The 16177-nt window shown below is 39.9% G+C and overlaps 1 protein-coding gene across 1 annotated transcript in view; it reads right to left on the bottom strand.

Annotated features, from left to right (window-relative positions):
- Nucleotides 1–14963: 14963 nt before the first annotated feature.
- Nucleotides 14964–16177, bottom strand: part of Ehbp1 (Eps15 homology domain containing protein-binding protein 1) — a 488549-nt gene continuing 487335 nt past the window's right edge. Inside the window, exon 22 of the mRNA XM_070098683.1 lies at nt 14964–15074. Within this exon, the coding sequence (XP_069954784.1) occupies nt 14964–15074 (111 nt within the window). The remainder of the gene's footprint in view (nt 15075–16177) is intronic.

Below are 16177 nucleotides of genomic sequence, written 5' to 3' on the forward strand. Positions count from 1 at the left end.
ACCTACTGCATTTACATATATACCTATGATAAAGTTTAATTGATAAATTATGCATAGTAAGTTGAGAATTAGCACTTTTTCATTGATGGGAAGCACTTCATAGCTTCTCTTAGGCTTTCAAGAACTGCCAGCATCACTAACCAAAACTGCTGATACTGGGGTTCTACTGTGCTGTATTGTCTTAGGATGTCTTTACTCTATTTACCTTAAGCAATATGATGGATATCCTTTCTAAACTTTGTGGTTGCATATGTCCCAGCCCCAGTGTTTATCATATAATATTTTTAATTTCCAGTATTTTTATACCATTCTGCAAAGAAAAGCTTTATTGCATCCTTCAAAACCACATTTTCTCAGCTTACACTGGTGATTTCCTTCTTACATGTAGTTATCAAATCTCCTCTTTTTTTCTTCTATTAAAAAGTAAGGGGCATTTTTAGTTATAAGCCACACTTTTTTTTATAAAATTGCTCCAAGAGCCATTTTATAAACTTATTTTATGCCAAAACTGTTGTCCAGAGGGCTGAGGAAGGGTTGTTGAGGTGGTTCAGACATGTAGAGAGAATGGAGCAAAACAGAATGACTTCAAGAGTGTATCAGTCTGTAGTGGAAGGAAGGTGGGGTAGGGGTCGGCCTAGGAAAGGTTGGAGGGAGGGGATAAAGGAGGGTTTGTGTGCGAGGGGCTTGGACTTCCAGCGAGCATGTGTGAGCATGTTTGATAGGAGTGAATGGAGACAAATGGTTTTTAATACTTGACATGCTGTTGGAGTGTGAGCAAAGTAACATTTATGAAGGGATTCAGAAAAACTGGCAGGCCGGACTTGAGTCCTGGAGATGGGAAATACAGTGCCTGCAATCTGAAGGAGGGGTGTTAATGTTGCAGTTTAAAAACTGTAGTGTAAAGCACCCTTCTGGCAAGACAGTGATGGAGTGAATGATGGTGAAAGTTTTTCTTTTTCGGGCCACCCTGCCTTGGTGAGAATCGGCCAGTGTGCTAATAAATAAAAAAAAATTTATGCAGAAATGGGAAATAGGAGTAGCAACCTGCCAGCAGACCTTTTATTCCACTAGTAAATACTGCACTTTCTTGGCCCATTTAATTTTTTATTTGCCATACCCCTTTGCTTCCTTGTTTACATCAGCAACTCTACAGGAAAGAAACCAGGGGCATTTCCCTAAGGATTTTGCAAAAAATGCCTGTTTACCCAACATGTTTCTCTGGCTTAGTTCTTAATGACTTGGTCCCCTTCCTTGGTTCAGCTGGTGAGTACATTGTTTATGAGAAGACATCTACACTCACTCTGCAAGTTATCCAACATTGAATGATGAGACAAGAGCATGACTTTTCTTCACCTAGTTTTCAACAGAAAACAAGTACACAAAGTTCTGGATCCTTCTTACTCTGCAAATGTCCAGGTCAATATTTTAGTGATTAGTCCATTAACTCTTTCAGGGTCCAGAGGCCAAATTTCAAAGTGTGCACCAGGGTCCAAGAATTTAAAAAAAATAATTTTGTTATCTTTTCTTATGAAATGGCAGAGAATCTTTTTCTGAAGGTAATAAAACAAAAAGTACGAAATTTGATGGAAAATTGATGAAATTATGCTCTCACAAATTTTGACGTGTCGGCAATATTTACGCATTGGCGATTTTGCCGACTTTGACTCCCAATTTAGGCCAATAACATTATTCCAGTCAACCAAATTCTTAGCTATTTCACTGGTATTACTTCTATTCTATCGATTGAGCACAAGAAATCGGCAAGTCAACTGTTTCAACAACAAAATAAAGTGACTGGAAATTGGTAATTTGGCCAATTTAATGCAAAGATCAAAATATTCCAATTTCAAAATAAGGTCCAGAATAAACAATGCAGGCATTCCTGGAACTAAACTAACATTTCCTCTGTTCATTAGTTATGTTTTCAGGCTTTACAAATGAATTCCATTTTGATTTTTTATTCACATAATGAATTTTTATTCAAACCAAAAAATAGAAGATTTACTGTTATGCAATACTGTAATAATTGTATAAATAATATCACCACATTTGTTAATGTATATTAGACCCACCAGCTATCATGTATTAGACGTGTGAGGTCATTTGTTTACTCTTGAACATCAGCAAAAATTTAACATTTCTCCTAATTTGAGCTCAGTTTCAAGCCATTTCCAGTATTAAAACCAATCAAAATAATCTCTATTTCTGTAGTATATCTTCCATTCTATCAAATGAGACCAAGAAATTGCAAATACAACTATAAAAAACATGAAAAAACACTGCAAAGTCGCTGTTTTAATCGAAAATTACGGTCTCGGTTCTTTTTCTCTCAGTATGCACTGTGTGCTGCAGGATTTGTTTTATGTGGTGCACACATAGTACATAGATGTATTCTCTCATATCTAGGCCCAAATTTACTGCTCACAGCTTATCAGAGTGAGCTGAGCTCATGGCATAGATCCACGGTTTGGACCCTGAACATAAAGCCATAGATCTACGGCACGGACCCTGAAAGGGTTAATGTCAACAGAACAAAAATGCCTTGTCTTTCATGTCTTAATTAATTCTGTCTCAACAAGTAACGATTAAGTAAAATAGGATATGGTTGGATTCAGACTTAAGACTTATCATAGGATCGAGGTACATAATGTCTTACTCAAGCTTTGCCAACTAGGAAGCCTCTTTGCCTTCAATGCCTTATTCTCTCCTCAGATTTTTTGTTCTGGGGGAAAGGGGTTTCATCAGGAAACAGAATCTATACTAAGGTCTTCAGTTTTAGAGAGAACTTGAGTCCATTTTCTCAGATGTTTTAGCAAGAAAATTGCATTCTGCTCAAAGAAGGGAGCCATCTTCAGTCCATATCATACACTGCTGTACCAGATGATATCAAGACCAAAGGACCCACTTCTGGGAAACCAGCAGACTGCCTAAGGAGGTAATATGCCCAACAGTTCCACTTCTATAAGAGTGAGGCTAATGGGCATATTGATCAGCTTGGATAGCCTTCAACAATCCTTTAACTGTATCAATTACTCAAGAGTCAACAGCTATTTGTCATGGAAGACTTACTTCAATGTCATGTCTCTCTTCTTTCCTGTGATTCTCAAATCAGAGATGTCAACATGATTGATTATACTATCAATCATATATGGTCTCATTCAGGAAGGAGTCATCTGAACAGTACATAATATAAACAACCCAAAAATTCTTCTACATATTTCTTATTGTTAAGATGAAAAGCCTCACCTTAAAAGTCCTCAATAGTCTGATATCACTACTGAAGTTCAAAATGAAGACTTACTTGGGATGTGAATTTAGGAAAGAGAAAAAAGTCAATTTAGCATGAGAGTAGGCAAAAAATCTATGAAATATGGAGGATAGCCAAGACAACAGAATGAGCTAGGAAGAATGAAAATTTCAGTCAAGAAATTGAGGATCACAAATGTGGAGAATGCAGAGAAAGAGGGAAACAAAAACACATTTCTTAACATATTGAGCACAGTAGAAAAAGTAATAAATGTACATGTCAAAATGCATACATCTGTAGACAGGAAAAAGGAGGACATGTCACAGAGCAGTGAACCTGAACATCAAGGAGAGGAAATAGTAAATCAGATTCACATATAGCTTTAAACTTAACAGATGAAGCAACAGTGTAAAGAGCAACAAGAAGAGATTGAAAGACACTAAAAGTCAGTTGGCCAGAGAGTGAGAACATTACATAGTGAAGCCAGAGAGGACATAGACCAACAATAGGAAGCAGAACAGTTTTTAAATTCTTAGCAAGTACAGGGGACAGGAGAGTGTCAAGCAACACCATAAGTATTATCGCTCTCCTCATTCTTCTTTTATTCTACTTTCTCAGTTTCTTCTTACTTTCTTCATACTCTGAGTACCACTAAGCAATCCTCAAACATACAGTATAGACTCCTTCAAAAAGACATAAGACAGTAGAACCCCCCGAATCATGAGGGTTAAGTTCTTAGAAGTCCTCGCAAATATTTTAATACTTCTTGCTGATGTTATAAAACTCTGCAAACCTTTTCACTTTTTATATTGTATGTTCTCTAGACTCCTACTGATCTATTTATTATCACTGATAGCACACACTTGTACATTCTGAATTTAATATCAAAACACATTACAGTATTTGTTAAACACACAAACAGCCTCTTTTCAACTCTCTGAAAGATTATCACAATACAGTGCCACATTATTTTTGTCAATACATATTTCCAAAGTCAAGTAGTACTGCATTTTTACTGCAAGTAAAGAACTGGAAACATGTCAAAAAAAAGCATCTAAACTATATGTAAAAGTATGATAAGTGATGATATCACAGCATATAAAGTACTATACCTTAAATAATTTAAAATAACAGTATCAAAGAAGTATGATTAACATACACAAATAACCCGCACATAAAAGAGAGAAGCTTACGACGACGTTTCGGTCCGACTTGGGCCATTGACAAAGTCGCACTAACCAGAGGTGGAGCAGGATGGCTATATATAGGCAGGAAGAGGTGGTGGTAGTAGTAGTAGTAGTACAAGAATTGTATATAATACCGACAAGATGAAATTAAGACACGTGCACAACACCCGGGCATCCCCATTGTAGACGTTTCGCCATCCAGCCAGCCACTGGATGGCGAAACGTCCACAACAAAGACAACCAGACGCCGCACATGTGTCTTAATTTCATCAGTAGTTGTAGTAGTAGTAGAAGAAGAGGTAGTAGTAGTGGTAGAAGTAGGAAATAAGGATGACGAGCCAGTCAAATACAAAGGAAGGGGAGCACTGCAAGAGAGCTAGTTGCCCACAGAGGGAGAGCAAGCGCACAGAGGTGCGTGAAAGGGGAAGTGGTGAAATAAATGAAGAAGGAACAGAAACACGAGACAGGAGAGAGAAAGACAACCCAGAGGAGAAAAGGAAAGAGGAAAGGGGAAGAGGAAGAAGAAGAAAAAGAAAAAGAAAAACTGAATCCTCATTTTTTCTTTTTCTTCTTCTTCTTCTTCCCCTTTCCTCTTTCCTTTTCTCCTCTGGGTTGTCTTTCTCTCTCCTGTCTCGTGTTTCTGTTCCTTCTTCATTTATTTCACCACTTAACCTTTCACGCACCTCTGTGCGCTTGCTCTCCCTCTGTGGGCATCTAGCTCTCTTGCAGTGCTCCCCTTCCTTTGTATTTGACTGGCTCGTCATCCTTATATCCCACTTCTACCACTACTACTACCTCTTCTTCTACTACTACTACAACTACTGATGAAATTAAGACACATGTGCGGCGTCTGGTTGTCTTTGTTGTGGACGTTTCGCCATCCAGTTGCTGGCTGGATGGCGAAACGTCTACGATGGGGATGCCCGGGTGTTGTGCACGTGTCTTAATTTCATCTTGTCGGTATTATATACAATTCTTGTACTACTATTACTACTACTACCACCACCTCTTCCTGCCTATATATAGCCGTCCTGCTCCACCTCTGGTTAGTGTGACTTTGTCAATGGTCCAAGTCGGACTGAAACGTCGTCGTAAGCTTCTCTCTTTTATGTGCGGGTTATTTGTGTATCGTTCCAGTCACGGTATTGTGCCTTTTTTGTTATTTAAGTATGATTAAGTTAAAATAATTTTTAGCATACCTTATCTGGAGAGGCTCTTGGAGAGTGAGGTGTATTCTCTTTATCAGGCGACATTCTATCCAAAATATTCTTAAATGATTGTAATTTGGGTGCCCGAAATTCTCTAACACCCTCATTGTTGCCACCTATACTACCGCTGGAATTCCACGCTGGTGGCAGAGCAGATGAAGATTGTACTTGAGTTGGCGATATGGTAGTGGGGAAGGCAGATGGTGCTGACACTGTGGTGGAGGATGTGGTCGTTACTGCAGCTATACTTGAACTATTGCTTAAAGCCATTTTTCTCTCATCTCTAACTGATGTCATGATGATACTATTGCCATTTTCCTGAAAAAGTTATCTAAATTTAATTCAAAAGTAAAAGCAAGTTCAGTCTTATGAAAAAAATATTTACATACTCATTAACTTCAGCATCTCTCAAGAGAACTCTGCTCTACCCTTTAAAGAAACAGTGGAAAGACAAAGGGGGAAGATACCAAGAAAAACTTTTCTTAAAATACAGTGGACCCCCGCCTAACGAACGTATCGCATAACATTAATTTCACCATATGAAGCATTTGAAAGCAAAAATTTTGCCTTGCCTCATGATAAAAAACTCACCCAACATGATTCCTCCCAAACCTGTCCGTCCAGCCTGAGCGCCTCAGCTGCCCTGCCGTCATTGTTTACAAGCCAGGGTGGCATGTTGCATGCATACATTCGATACATTTTGTATTATTCCAATGTTTATAGTGCTTGTAACTGCTAAATAAGCCACCATGGGCCCAAAGAAAGCCTCTAGTGCCAACCCTATGGTAAAAAGGGTGAGAAATACGTACTATCGTACCACGGTCAGCTGAGGCTGCACCACGGTCAGCTGTTGCTGCACCACAGTCAGCTGTTGCTGCACCACAGTCAGCTGCTGCTGCTGCACCACAGTCAGCTGCTGCTGCTGCACCACAGTCAGCTGCTGCTGCTGCACCACAGTCAGCTGCTGCTGCACCACCGTCAGCTGCTGCTGAACCACCATCAGCTGTTGCTGCACCACAGCTGCTGCTGCACCACAGTCAGCTGTTGCTGAACCACGGTCAGCTGCTGCTGCGCCACCATCAGCTGTTGCTGCACCACCATCAGCTGTTGCTGCACCACTGTCAGCTGCTGCTGAACCACGGTCAGCTGCTTCTGCACCAAAGTCAGCTGCTTCTGCACCACAGTCAGCTGCTGCTGCACCTCAGTCAGCTGCTGCTGCACCTCAGTCAGCTGCTGCTGCACCTCAGTCAGCTGCTGCTGCACCACCGTCAGCTGTTGCTGCTGCTGCACCATCATCAGCTGTACTACTCGAAGATGTAGTGTGTGTGTTGTTGGTGTGGCTTAACGGGAAACAGTTACCGAGAAACAATTAACCCCAGATGGTTAGCCACCCAGGATAACCCAAGAAAGCCAGTGCATCATCGAGGACTGTAACTTATTTCCATTGGGGTTCTTAATCTTGTCCTCCAGGATGCAAACCACACCAGTCGACTAACACCCAGGTGAACAGGAAAAAATACCTAGAACTAGTACTCATATTGGTAAGTTTAAGGCCAGCAAAGGTTAGTTTGAGAGATTTAAGAATCGTAGTGGCATACACAGTGTGATAAGGCATGGTGAAGCTGAAAAATTCCAACCCCAACAAGTGTTCAATTGTGACGAAACAGGCCTGTTCTGGAAGAAAATGCCAAACAGGAGCTACATTACTCAGAAGGATAAGGCACTCCCAGGACACAAGCCTGTGAAAGACAGGCTAACTCTCATGCTTTGTTGTATTACTAGTGGGGATTGCAAAGTGAAGCCTTTACTTATGTATCACTCTGAAAATCCCAGTGTTCAAGAAAAACAGTGTCTCATCACTTATCAATACTCTTCAATAAAGGTGTCATTTTAACACTTATTTATGCAGTAATTGTGCATGTCTCATTGTTTTCTTTGTAGGGAAATGTATATTTCATGAAAAAAAAAAAATTTTTATAACTTTTGGCTGTCTGGAACAGATTAATTGGATTTCCATTATTTCTTATGGGGAAAATTAATTCGGCTAATGATAATTTTGGCTAACGATGAGCTCTCAGGAATGGATTAATATCGTTAGGCGAGGGTCCACTGTATATCAGAGATGTGTCGGATGTGAAAATTTAGATATCCGCAGGTGCAGATGTATATGAGGATGTCTTACTTATTTTGCGGATGCGGATGTATACACGGATATCTGTTTACAGTAAAATGCGGATGCAGATATGGATGTAAGAAACTGTGTGGATGTTCCGCGGATGCGGATATCTGATACATCTCTAAAATACAGTGGAACTTCTACTTGTGAGCGCATCCACATGCGAGCTTTTCCAAATACAGTGGACCCCCGGTATACAATATTAATCCATTCCTGAGAGCTCATCGCATGCCAAAATTATCGGAAGGCGAATTAATTTTCCCCATAAGAAATAATGGAAATCAAATTAATCCATGCCAGACACCCAAAAGTACTATGAAAAAAAAGTTTTACCACATGAAATATTAAGTTTAATACACACAAACTGAAAAAGACATGCACAGTTAGTAGTACTCTACTAACAATAGAATACATGACACTTACCTTTAATGAAGATCTGGTGATGATTGATGGGATGAGAGGAGGGGAGAGTATCGAAGTTGTTAATGTTTAGAAGGGGAATCCCCTTCCATTAGGACTTGAGGTAGCAAGTCCTTTTCCGGGGTTACTTCCCTTCTTTTAATGCCACTAGGACCAACTTGAGAGTCACTGGACCTCTGTCGCACAACAAATCTGTCCATAAAGCTCTGTACCTCCCGTTCCTTTATGATTTGTCTAAAATAGGCCACAACATTATCATTGTAATAGTTACCAACACGGTTTGCAATAGCTGTGTTAAGGTGATTTTCATCCATAAAGGTTTGTAGTTCAACCCACTTTGCACACATTTCCGTAATTTTTGAAGTAGGCACAATGGATTCCACAACTGGCATAGGCTTCTCAGGGTTATCCCCAAACACTTCAAAATCTTTCTTAATTTCCATACTAATTCTAACCCTTTTTACCACAGGGTTGGCACTAGAAGTTTTCTTGGGGCCCATGGTGACTTACTGTGCAGAAACAAGCACCAAAAACACTGTGGTAATATGGAATGTATCGAATGTATGCTTAGATGCGAGCACACTGGCTGGCTTGTAAACACTGGCACTCACATGGACGCGTCCCAGACGAATCGCGTGTGGCGGGTTTTTTAACGAGTAGCGAGGCAAAATTTTGGCGTTAAAATGTATCGAATACCAAATTTAACGTATACCGATGCCATCGAATACTGGGGGTCCACTGTATGAGCAGTCGATAGATCAATTTTTTGCTTCCATACATGAGCAAAATTTCCATAAGTGAGCAGACCTCAAGGCAGGTTCCTTGATGCTGGTGAGGGGCTCTTGCTCTTGATCTAGGGAACTGTATCTCAGTTTTTTGTTGGACTATCTTATTGAAACTTGGGCAATGTATGATGGAGAGATGCTTCTTAACTTACACCAAAAATGAAAGAAATTGGAGCATAAATAAAAGAGTTCACTTCTCAGCAATTAGCCACCCCTTAATGGTATTTTTATATGGTTTTTATGGTTGTATTCTTGTTATTTTGGTCTCGTTTGATAGAATGGAAGATATATTACAGAAATAGATATGATTTTGATTGTTTTCATAACGAAAAGTACCTTGAAATTGAGCTCAACGTAGGAGAAATGTTCCATTGCTTCGCTATGTTCAAGAGTAAACAAATGACATTACTGGCCATTCCAATATGCAGTAGTGAATGGGTTGACATTATTTATACAATTATTGCAATAAGGCATAACAGCAAATCTTATATTTTTTGTGGGAATAAAAATTACAAATTATTTACATTGTAATAATAATAATTAATAATAATAATAATAATAATAATATGTATAATAATTTTTTTTTTTCAACAAGTCGGCCGTCTCCCACCGAGGCAGGGTGACCCAAAAAAGAAAGAAAATCCCCAAAAAGAAAATACTTTCATCATCATTCAACACTTTCACCACACTCACACATTATCACTGCTTTTGCAGAGGTGCTCAGAATACAACAGTTTAGAAGCATATACGTATAAAGATACACAACATATCCCTCCAAACTGCCAATATCCCAAACCCCTCCTTTAAAGTGCAGGCATTGTACTTCCCATTTCCAGGACTCAAGTTCGACTATATGAAAATAACCGGTTTCCCTGAATCCCTTCACAAAAAATTACCCTGCTCACACTCCAACAGATCGTCAGGTCCCAAGTATCATTCGTCTCCATTCACTCCTATCTAACACGCTCATGCACGCTTGCTGGAAGTCCAAGCCCCTCGCCCACAAAACCTCCTTTACCCCCTCTTTCCAACCCTTTCGAGGATGACCCCTACCCCTCCTTCCTTCCCCTATAGATTTATATGCTTTCCATGTCATTCTACTTTGATCCATTCTCTCTAAATGACCAAACCACCTCAACAACCCCTCTTCTGCCCTCTGACTAATGCTTTTATTAACTCCACACCTTCTCCTAATTTCCACACTCCGAATTTTCTGCATAATATTTACACCACACATTGCCCTTAGACAGGACATCTCCACTGCCTCCAACTGTCTCCTCGCTGCTGCATTTACCACCCAAGCTTCACATCCATATAAGAGTGTTGGTACTACTATACTTTCATACATTCCCTTCTTTGCCTCCATAGATAACGTTTTTTGACTCCACATATACCTCAACGCACCACTCACCTTTTTTCCCTCATCAATTCTATGATTAACCTCATCCTTCATAAATCCATCTGCCGACATGTCAACTCCCAAGTATCTGAAAACATTCACTTCTTCCATATACCTCCTCCCCAATTTGATATCCAATTTTTCTTTATCTAAATCATTTGATACCCTCATTACCTTACTCTTTTCTATGTTCACTTTCAACTTTCTACCTTTACACACATTCTCAAACTCATCCACTAACCTTTGCAATTTTTCTTTAGAATCTCCCATAAGCACAGTATCATCAGCAAAAAGTAACTGTGTCAATTCCCATTTTGAATTTGATTCCCCATAATTTAATCCCACCCCCTCTCCCGAACACCCTAGCATTTACTTCTTTTACAACCCCATCTATAAATATATTAAACAACCATGGTGACATTACACATCCCTGTCTAAGACCTACTTTTACCGGGAAGTATTCTCCCTCTCTTCTACACACCCTAACTTGAGCCTCACTATCCTCATAAAAGCTCTTTACAGCATTTAGTAACTTACCACCTATTCCATATACTTGCAACATCTGCCACATTGCTCCTCTATCCACTCTATCATATGCCTTTTCTAAATCCATAAATGCAATAAAAACTTCCCTACCTTTATCTAAATACTGTTCACATATATCTGAATACGTTCACCTCCTCCATACTCTCTCCCTCCAATCTGATATTCAATCTTTCATCACAAAAAGATTAGGTGATGAAAGATTGAATATCAGATTGGAGGGAGAGAGTATGGAGGAGGTGAACGTATTCAGATATTTGGGAGTGGACGTGTCAGCGGATGGGTCTATGAAAGATGAGGTGAATCATAGAATTGATGAGGGAAAAAGAGTGAGTGGTGCACTTAGGAGTCTGTGGAGACAAAGAACTTTGTCCTTGGAGGCAAAGAGGGGAATGTATGAGAGTATAGTTTTACCAACGCTCTTATATGGGTGTGAAGCGTGGGTGATGAATGTTGCAGCGAGGAGAAGGCTGGAGGCAGTGGAGATGTCATGTCTGAGGGCAATGTGTGGTGTGAATATAATGCAGAGAATTCGTAGTTTGGAAGTTAGGAGGAGGTGCGGGATTACCAAAACTGTTGTCCAGAGGGCTGAGGAAGGGTTGTTGAGGTGGTTCGGACATGTAGAGAGAATGGAGCGAAACAGAATGACTTCAAGAGTGTATCAGTCTGTAGTGGAAGGAAGGCGGGGTAGGGGTCGGCCTAGGAAGGGTTGGAGGGAGGGGGTAAAGGAGGTTTTGTGTGCGAGGGGCTTGGACTTCCAGCAGGCATGCGTGAGCGTGTTTGATAGGAGTGAATGGAGACAAATGGTTTTTAATACTTGACGTGCTGTTGGAGTGTGAGCAAAGTAACATTTATGAAGGGATTCAGGGAAACCGGCAGGCCGGACTTGAGTCCTGGAGATGGGAAGTACAGTGCCTGCACTCTGAAGGAGGGGTGTTAATGTTGCAGTTTAAAAACTGTAGTGTAAAGCACCCTTCTGGCAAGACAGTGATGGAGTGAATGATGGTGAAAGTTTTTCTTTTTCGGGCCACCCTGCTTTGGTGGGAATCGGCCGGTGTGATAATAAAAAATAAAAATATATGCTTCAATGTAAACACTTGATCTACACATCCCCTACCCACTCTGAAGCCTCCCTGCTCATCCGCGATCCTACATTCTGTCTTACCTCTAATTCTTTCAATTATAACCCTACTGTATACTTTTCCTGGTATACTCAGTAAACTTATTCCTCTATAATTTTTACAATCTCTTTTGTCCCCTTTCCCTTTATATAAAGGGACTATACATGCTCTCCGCCAATCCCTAGGTACCTTCCCCTCTTTCATACATTTATTAAACAAAAGTACCAACCACTCCAACACTATATCCCCCCTGCTTTTAACATTTCTGTCATGATCCCATCAGTTCCAGCTGCTTTACCCCCTTTCATTCTACGTAATGCCTCACGTACCTCCACCACACTTACATTCTGCTCTTCTTCACTCCTAAAAGATGGTATACCTCCCTGGCCAGTGCATGAAATTACTGCCTCCCTTTCTTCCTTAACATTTAAAAGATCCTGAAAATATTCTCGCCATCTACCTAATACCTCCATCTCCCCATCTACTAACTCCCCTACTCTGTTTTTAACTGACAAATCCATACTTTCCCTAGGCTTTCTTAACTTAACTCCCTCCAAAATTTTTTCTTATTTTCATTAAAATTTCTTGACAGTGCCTCTCCCACTCTTTCATCTGCTCTCCTTTTGCACTCTCTCACCACTCTCTTCACCTTTCTTTTACTCTCCATATACTCTGCTCTTCTTATAACACTTCTGCTTTGTAAAAACCTCTCATAAGCTACCTTTTTCTCTTTTATCACACCCTTTACTTCATCATTCCACCAATCACTCCTCTTTCCTCCTGCCCCCACCCTCCTATAACCACAAACTTCTGCCCCTCATTCTAATACTGCATTTTTAAAACTATTCCAACCCTCTTCAACCCCCCCCCCCACTACTCATCTTTGCACTAGCCCACCTTTCTGCCAATAGTCGCTTATATCTCGCCCGAACTTCCTCCTCCCTTAGTTTATACACTTTCACCTCCCTCTTACTTGTTGTTGCCACCTTCCTCTTTTCCCATCTACCTCTTACTCTAACTGTAGCTACAACTAAATAATGATCCGATATATCAGTTGCCCCTCTATAAACATGTACATCCTGGAGCCTAGCCTTCAACCTTTTATCCACCAATACATAATCTAACAAACTACTTTCATTACGTGCTACATCATACCTTGTATATTTATTTGTCCTCTTTTTCATAAAATATGTATTACTTATTACCAAATTTCTTTCTACACATAGCTCAATTAAAGGCTCCCCATTTACATTTACCCCTGGCACCTCAAATTTACCTACTACTCCCTCCATAACATTTTTACCCACTTTAGCATTGAAATCCCCAACCACCATTACACTCTCACTTGATTCAAAACTCCCCACGCATTCACTCAACATTTCCCAGAATCTCTCTCTCTCCTCTACACTTCTCTCTTCTCCAGGTGCATACACGCTTACTATAACCCACTTTTCACATCCAATCTTTATTTTACTCCACATAATACTTGAATTTATACATTTGTAGTCCCTCTTTTCCTGCCATAGCTTATCCTTCAACATTATTGCTACTCCTTCTTTAGCTCTAACTCTATTTGAAACCCCTGACCTAATCCCATTTATTCCTCTCCATTGAAACTCTCCCACCCCCTTCAGCTTTGTTTCACTTAAAGCCAGGACATCCAGTTTCTTCTCATTCATAACATCCACAATCATCTCTTTCTTATCATTTGCACAACATCCACGCACATTCAGACTTCCCACTTTGACAATTTTCTTCTTCTTATTCTTTTTAGTAATCTTTACAGGAAAAGGGGTTACTAGCCCATTGTTCCCGGCATTTTAGTTGACTTTTACAACACGCATGGCTTACGGAGGAAAGATTCTTATTCCACTTCCCCATGGATATAAAAGGAAAAGTAATAAGACCAAGAACTAAGATAAAATCAAATAAAACTCAGATGAGTGTGTATAAATAAACGTGTACATGTATGTGTAGTGTGACCTAAGTGTAAGTAGAAGTAGCAAGACATACCTGTAATCTTGCATATTTATGAGACAGACAAAAGACACCAGCAATCCTACCATCATGTAAAACAATTACAGGCTTTCGTTTTACACTCACTTGGCAGGACGGTAGTACCTCCCTGGGTGGTTGCTGTCTACCAACCTACTACCTATTATAATAATAATAATAATAATAATACATGTAATAATAATAGTATAATATAATACAATAATAATAATATAATATGTATAATACGTATATAATAATGTACTAGGCCTGAGCTTGCTACCACCTGCAGCTCATAAGACTGCCATCCCCACGAGCCCCTTTGGGGCGGGGCAGATGGAAGACCAGAGCCCTAGCTTCTCCCTATGAGCCCCGTGAGGGAGGGGACTGTGGCTAGGCCTGGGGACACTTGGTCCCAAAGATGAGGGGGTACTTGTACCTCCTCCCATGGCAGACTTAGGTCTCGAGATACTCCCCAGATAGGGAGCCAAGGCCGGGTCACCACTACTTGGAAAAGACCCGGGCCGGGAGAATACCGGCAAATAAGAAAAAAAAACATAATTACAATAACAGACGGCTTCAATAGGCCGTCACTAGATGGCAGCGTTTACCACAATAAAGAGGGAGCGGTTGTGGCCGCCTCCACCTGTTACATAATGGCATATTTTATTCATTCTGGAGTATATATCAGATTTCTATGTTATTTATATTGTTTATTATTTCATATTAGATGAACTATGATAGATAAATAAGCCATAGAGTTGATGATAGTGAAATATTCAAGGAGTACAGTGGAATCTCAAATTTCGAATGTATCGCTTATCGAACTCTTCGAAAATAGAACCCTTTTTCGAACCAACTTTGTCCCTATTATCGAACTCGCCCCTATTTTCGAACCGCCAGGTACTGGACCTGTCCGGCAGCCCGCTCTGTCCACATTCCCACGCAGGCGTCGTGAGCCAGTCTGGTTTTGTTGATGCTTGAGTGAACACTAACCTGCGCTCTCATTCAAACATTTTACGATTATTTCATTGTGTTTAGTGCTTGTGGGACTGTGAAATAAGCTACAATGGGAGTAATGAAACTTACAAGTGGTACGCCTGTGGTAAAGAAAGTGAGAAACACCATAGATGTGAAGAAAGAAATAATACAGAAGTTGAATGATGTCCAAGTAGAATGATGTCCAAATGTTTGTGGAAAAGCACCACCCCAAACAAGCTGAAACAAGCCATCTTTGCAACAAGTTCAGTGACAGAACCATGTCCCATTTTAGAGAAATCTTAAAGAGGCACCAGAAACAGAGGACTGTGGACAGTTATTTCGTGAGACAGGGGTCCAGTGACTCTCAAGCTGGTCCTAGTGGCATTAAAAGACAGAGAAGGGAAGTAACCCCAGAGAGGGCTTTGATACCTAAAGTCCTCATGGAGGGGGATTCCCCTTCCAAACACTAACCCGAACTCTCTCTCTCCTCCCTATCTTCCAGATGCCATCACCAGTCTTCAATAAAGGTAAGTAAAATGTTATTTTATATGTTTATTTAAATTTATTAATACATAACTGAACACTATATTTGTTGTGTGTATGTAAAACTATAATTAATCTCTATAAAATGTATTTTTTTGAGTACTTTTGGGTTTCTGGAACGGATTAATTGTATTTCCATTATTTCTTATGGAAAATATTGCTTTGCTTTTCAGACTTTTCGAATTTAGAACTAACTCCTGGAACGGATTAAGTTCGATATTTGAGGTTCCACTGTATTTTGTCCTGTCTCCAGACAAACTCTTGTCGGCCGCTGCCGCAGCCGCCACATATATAATGACATATTTTATTCATTCTGGAGTATATATCAGGTTTCTATGTTATTTATATTGTTTGTTATGTCATATTAGATGAACTGTGATAGATAAATAAGCCATATAGATGATGATAGCAAAATTATCCATGAAGTATTTTGCCCGGTCTCCAGATAAACTCTCGTCCACTGCCGACACCGCCAATACCACTACACGAATTACGTATTTTATTAATTTTAGAGTATATATCAGGTTTCTATGTTATTTATATTGGTATTATGTCATATTAGATGAAATGAGATA

Source organism: Cherax quadricarinatus, chromosome 63, assembly GCF_038502225.1.
Source record: "Cherax quadricarinatus isolate ZL_2023a chromosome 63, ASM3850222v1, whole genome shotgun sequence".
Taxonomy (NCBI): Eukaryota; Metazoa; Arthropoda; class Malacostraca; order Decapoda; family Parastacidae; genus Cherax; species Cherax quadricarinatus.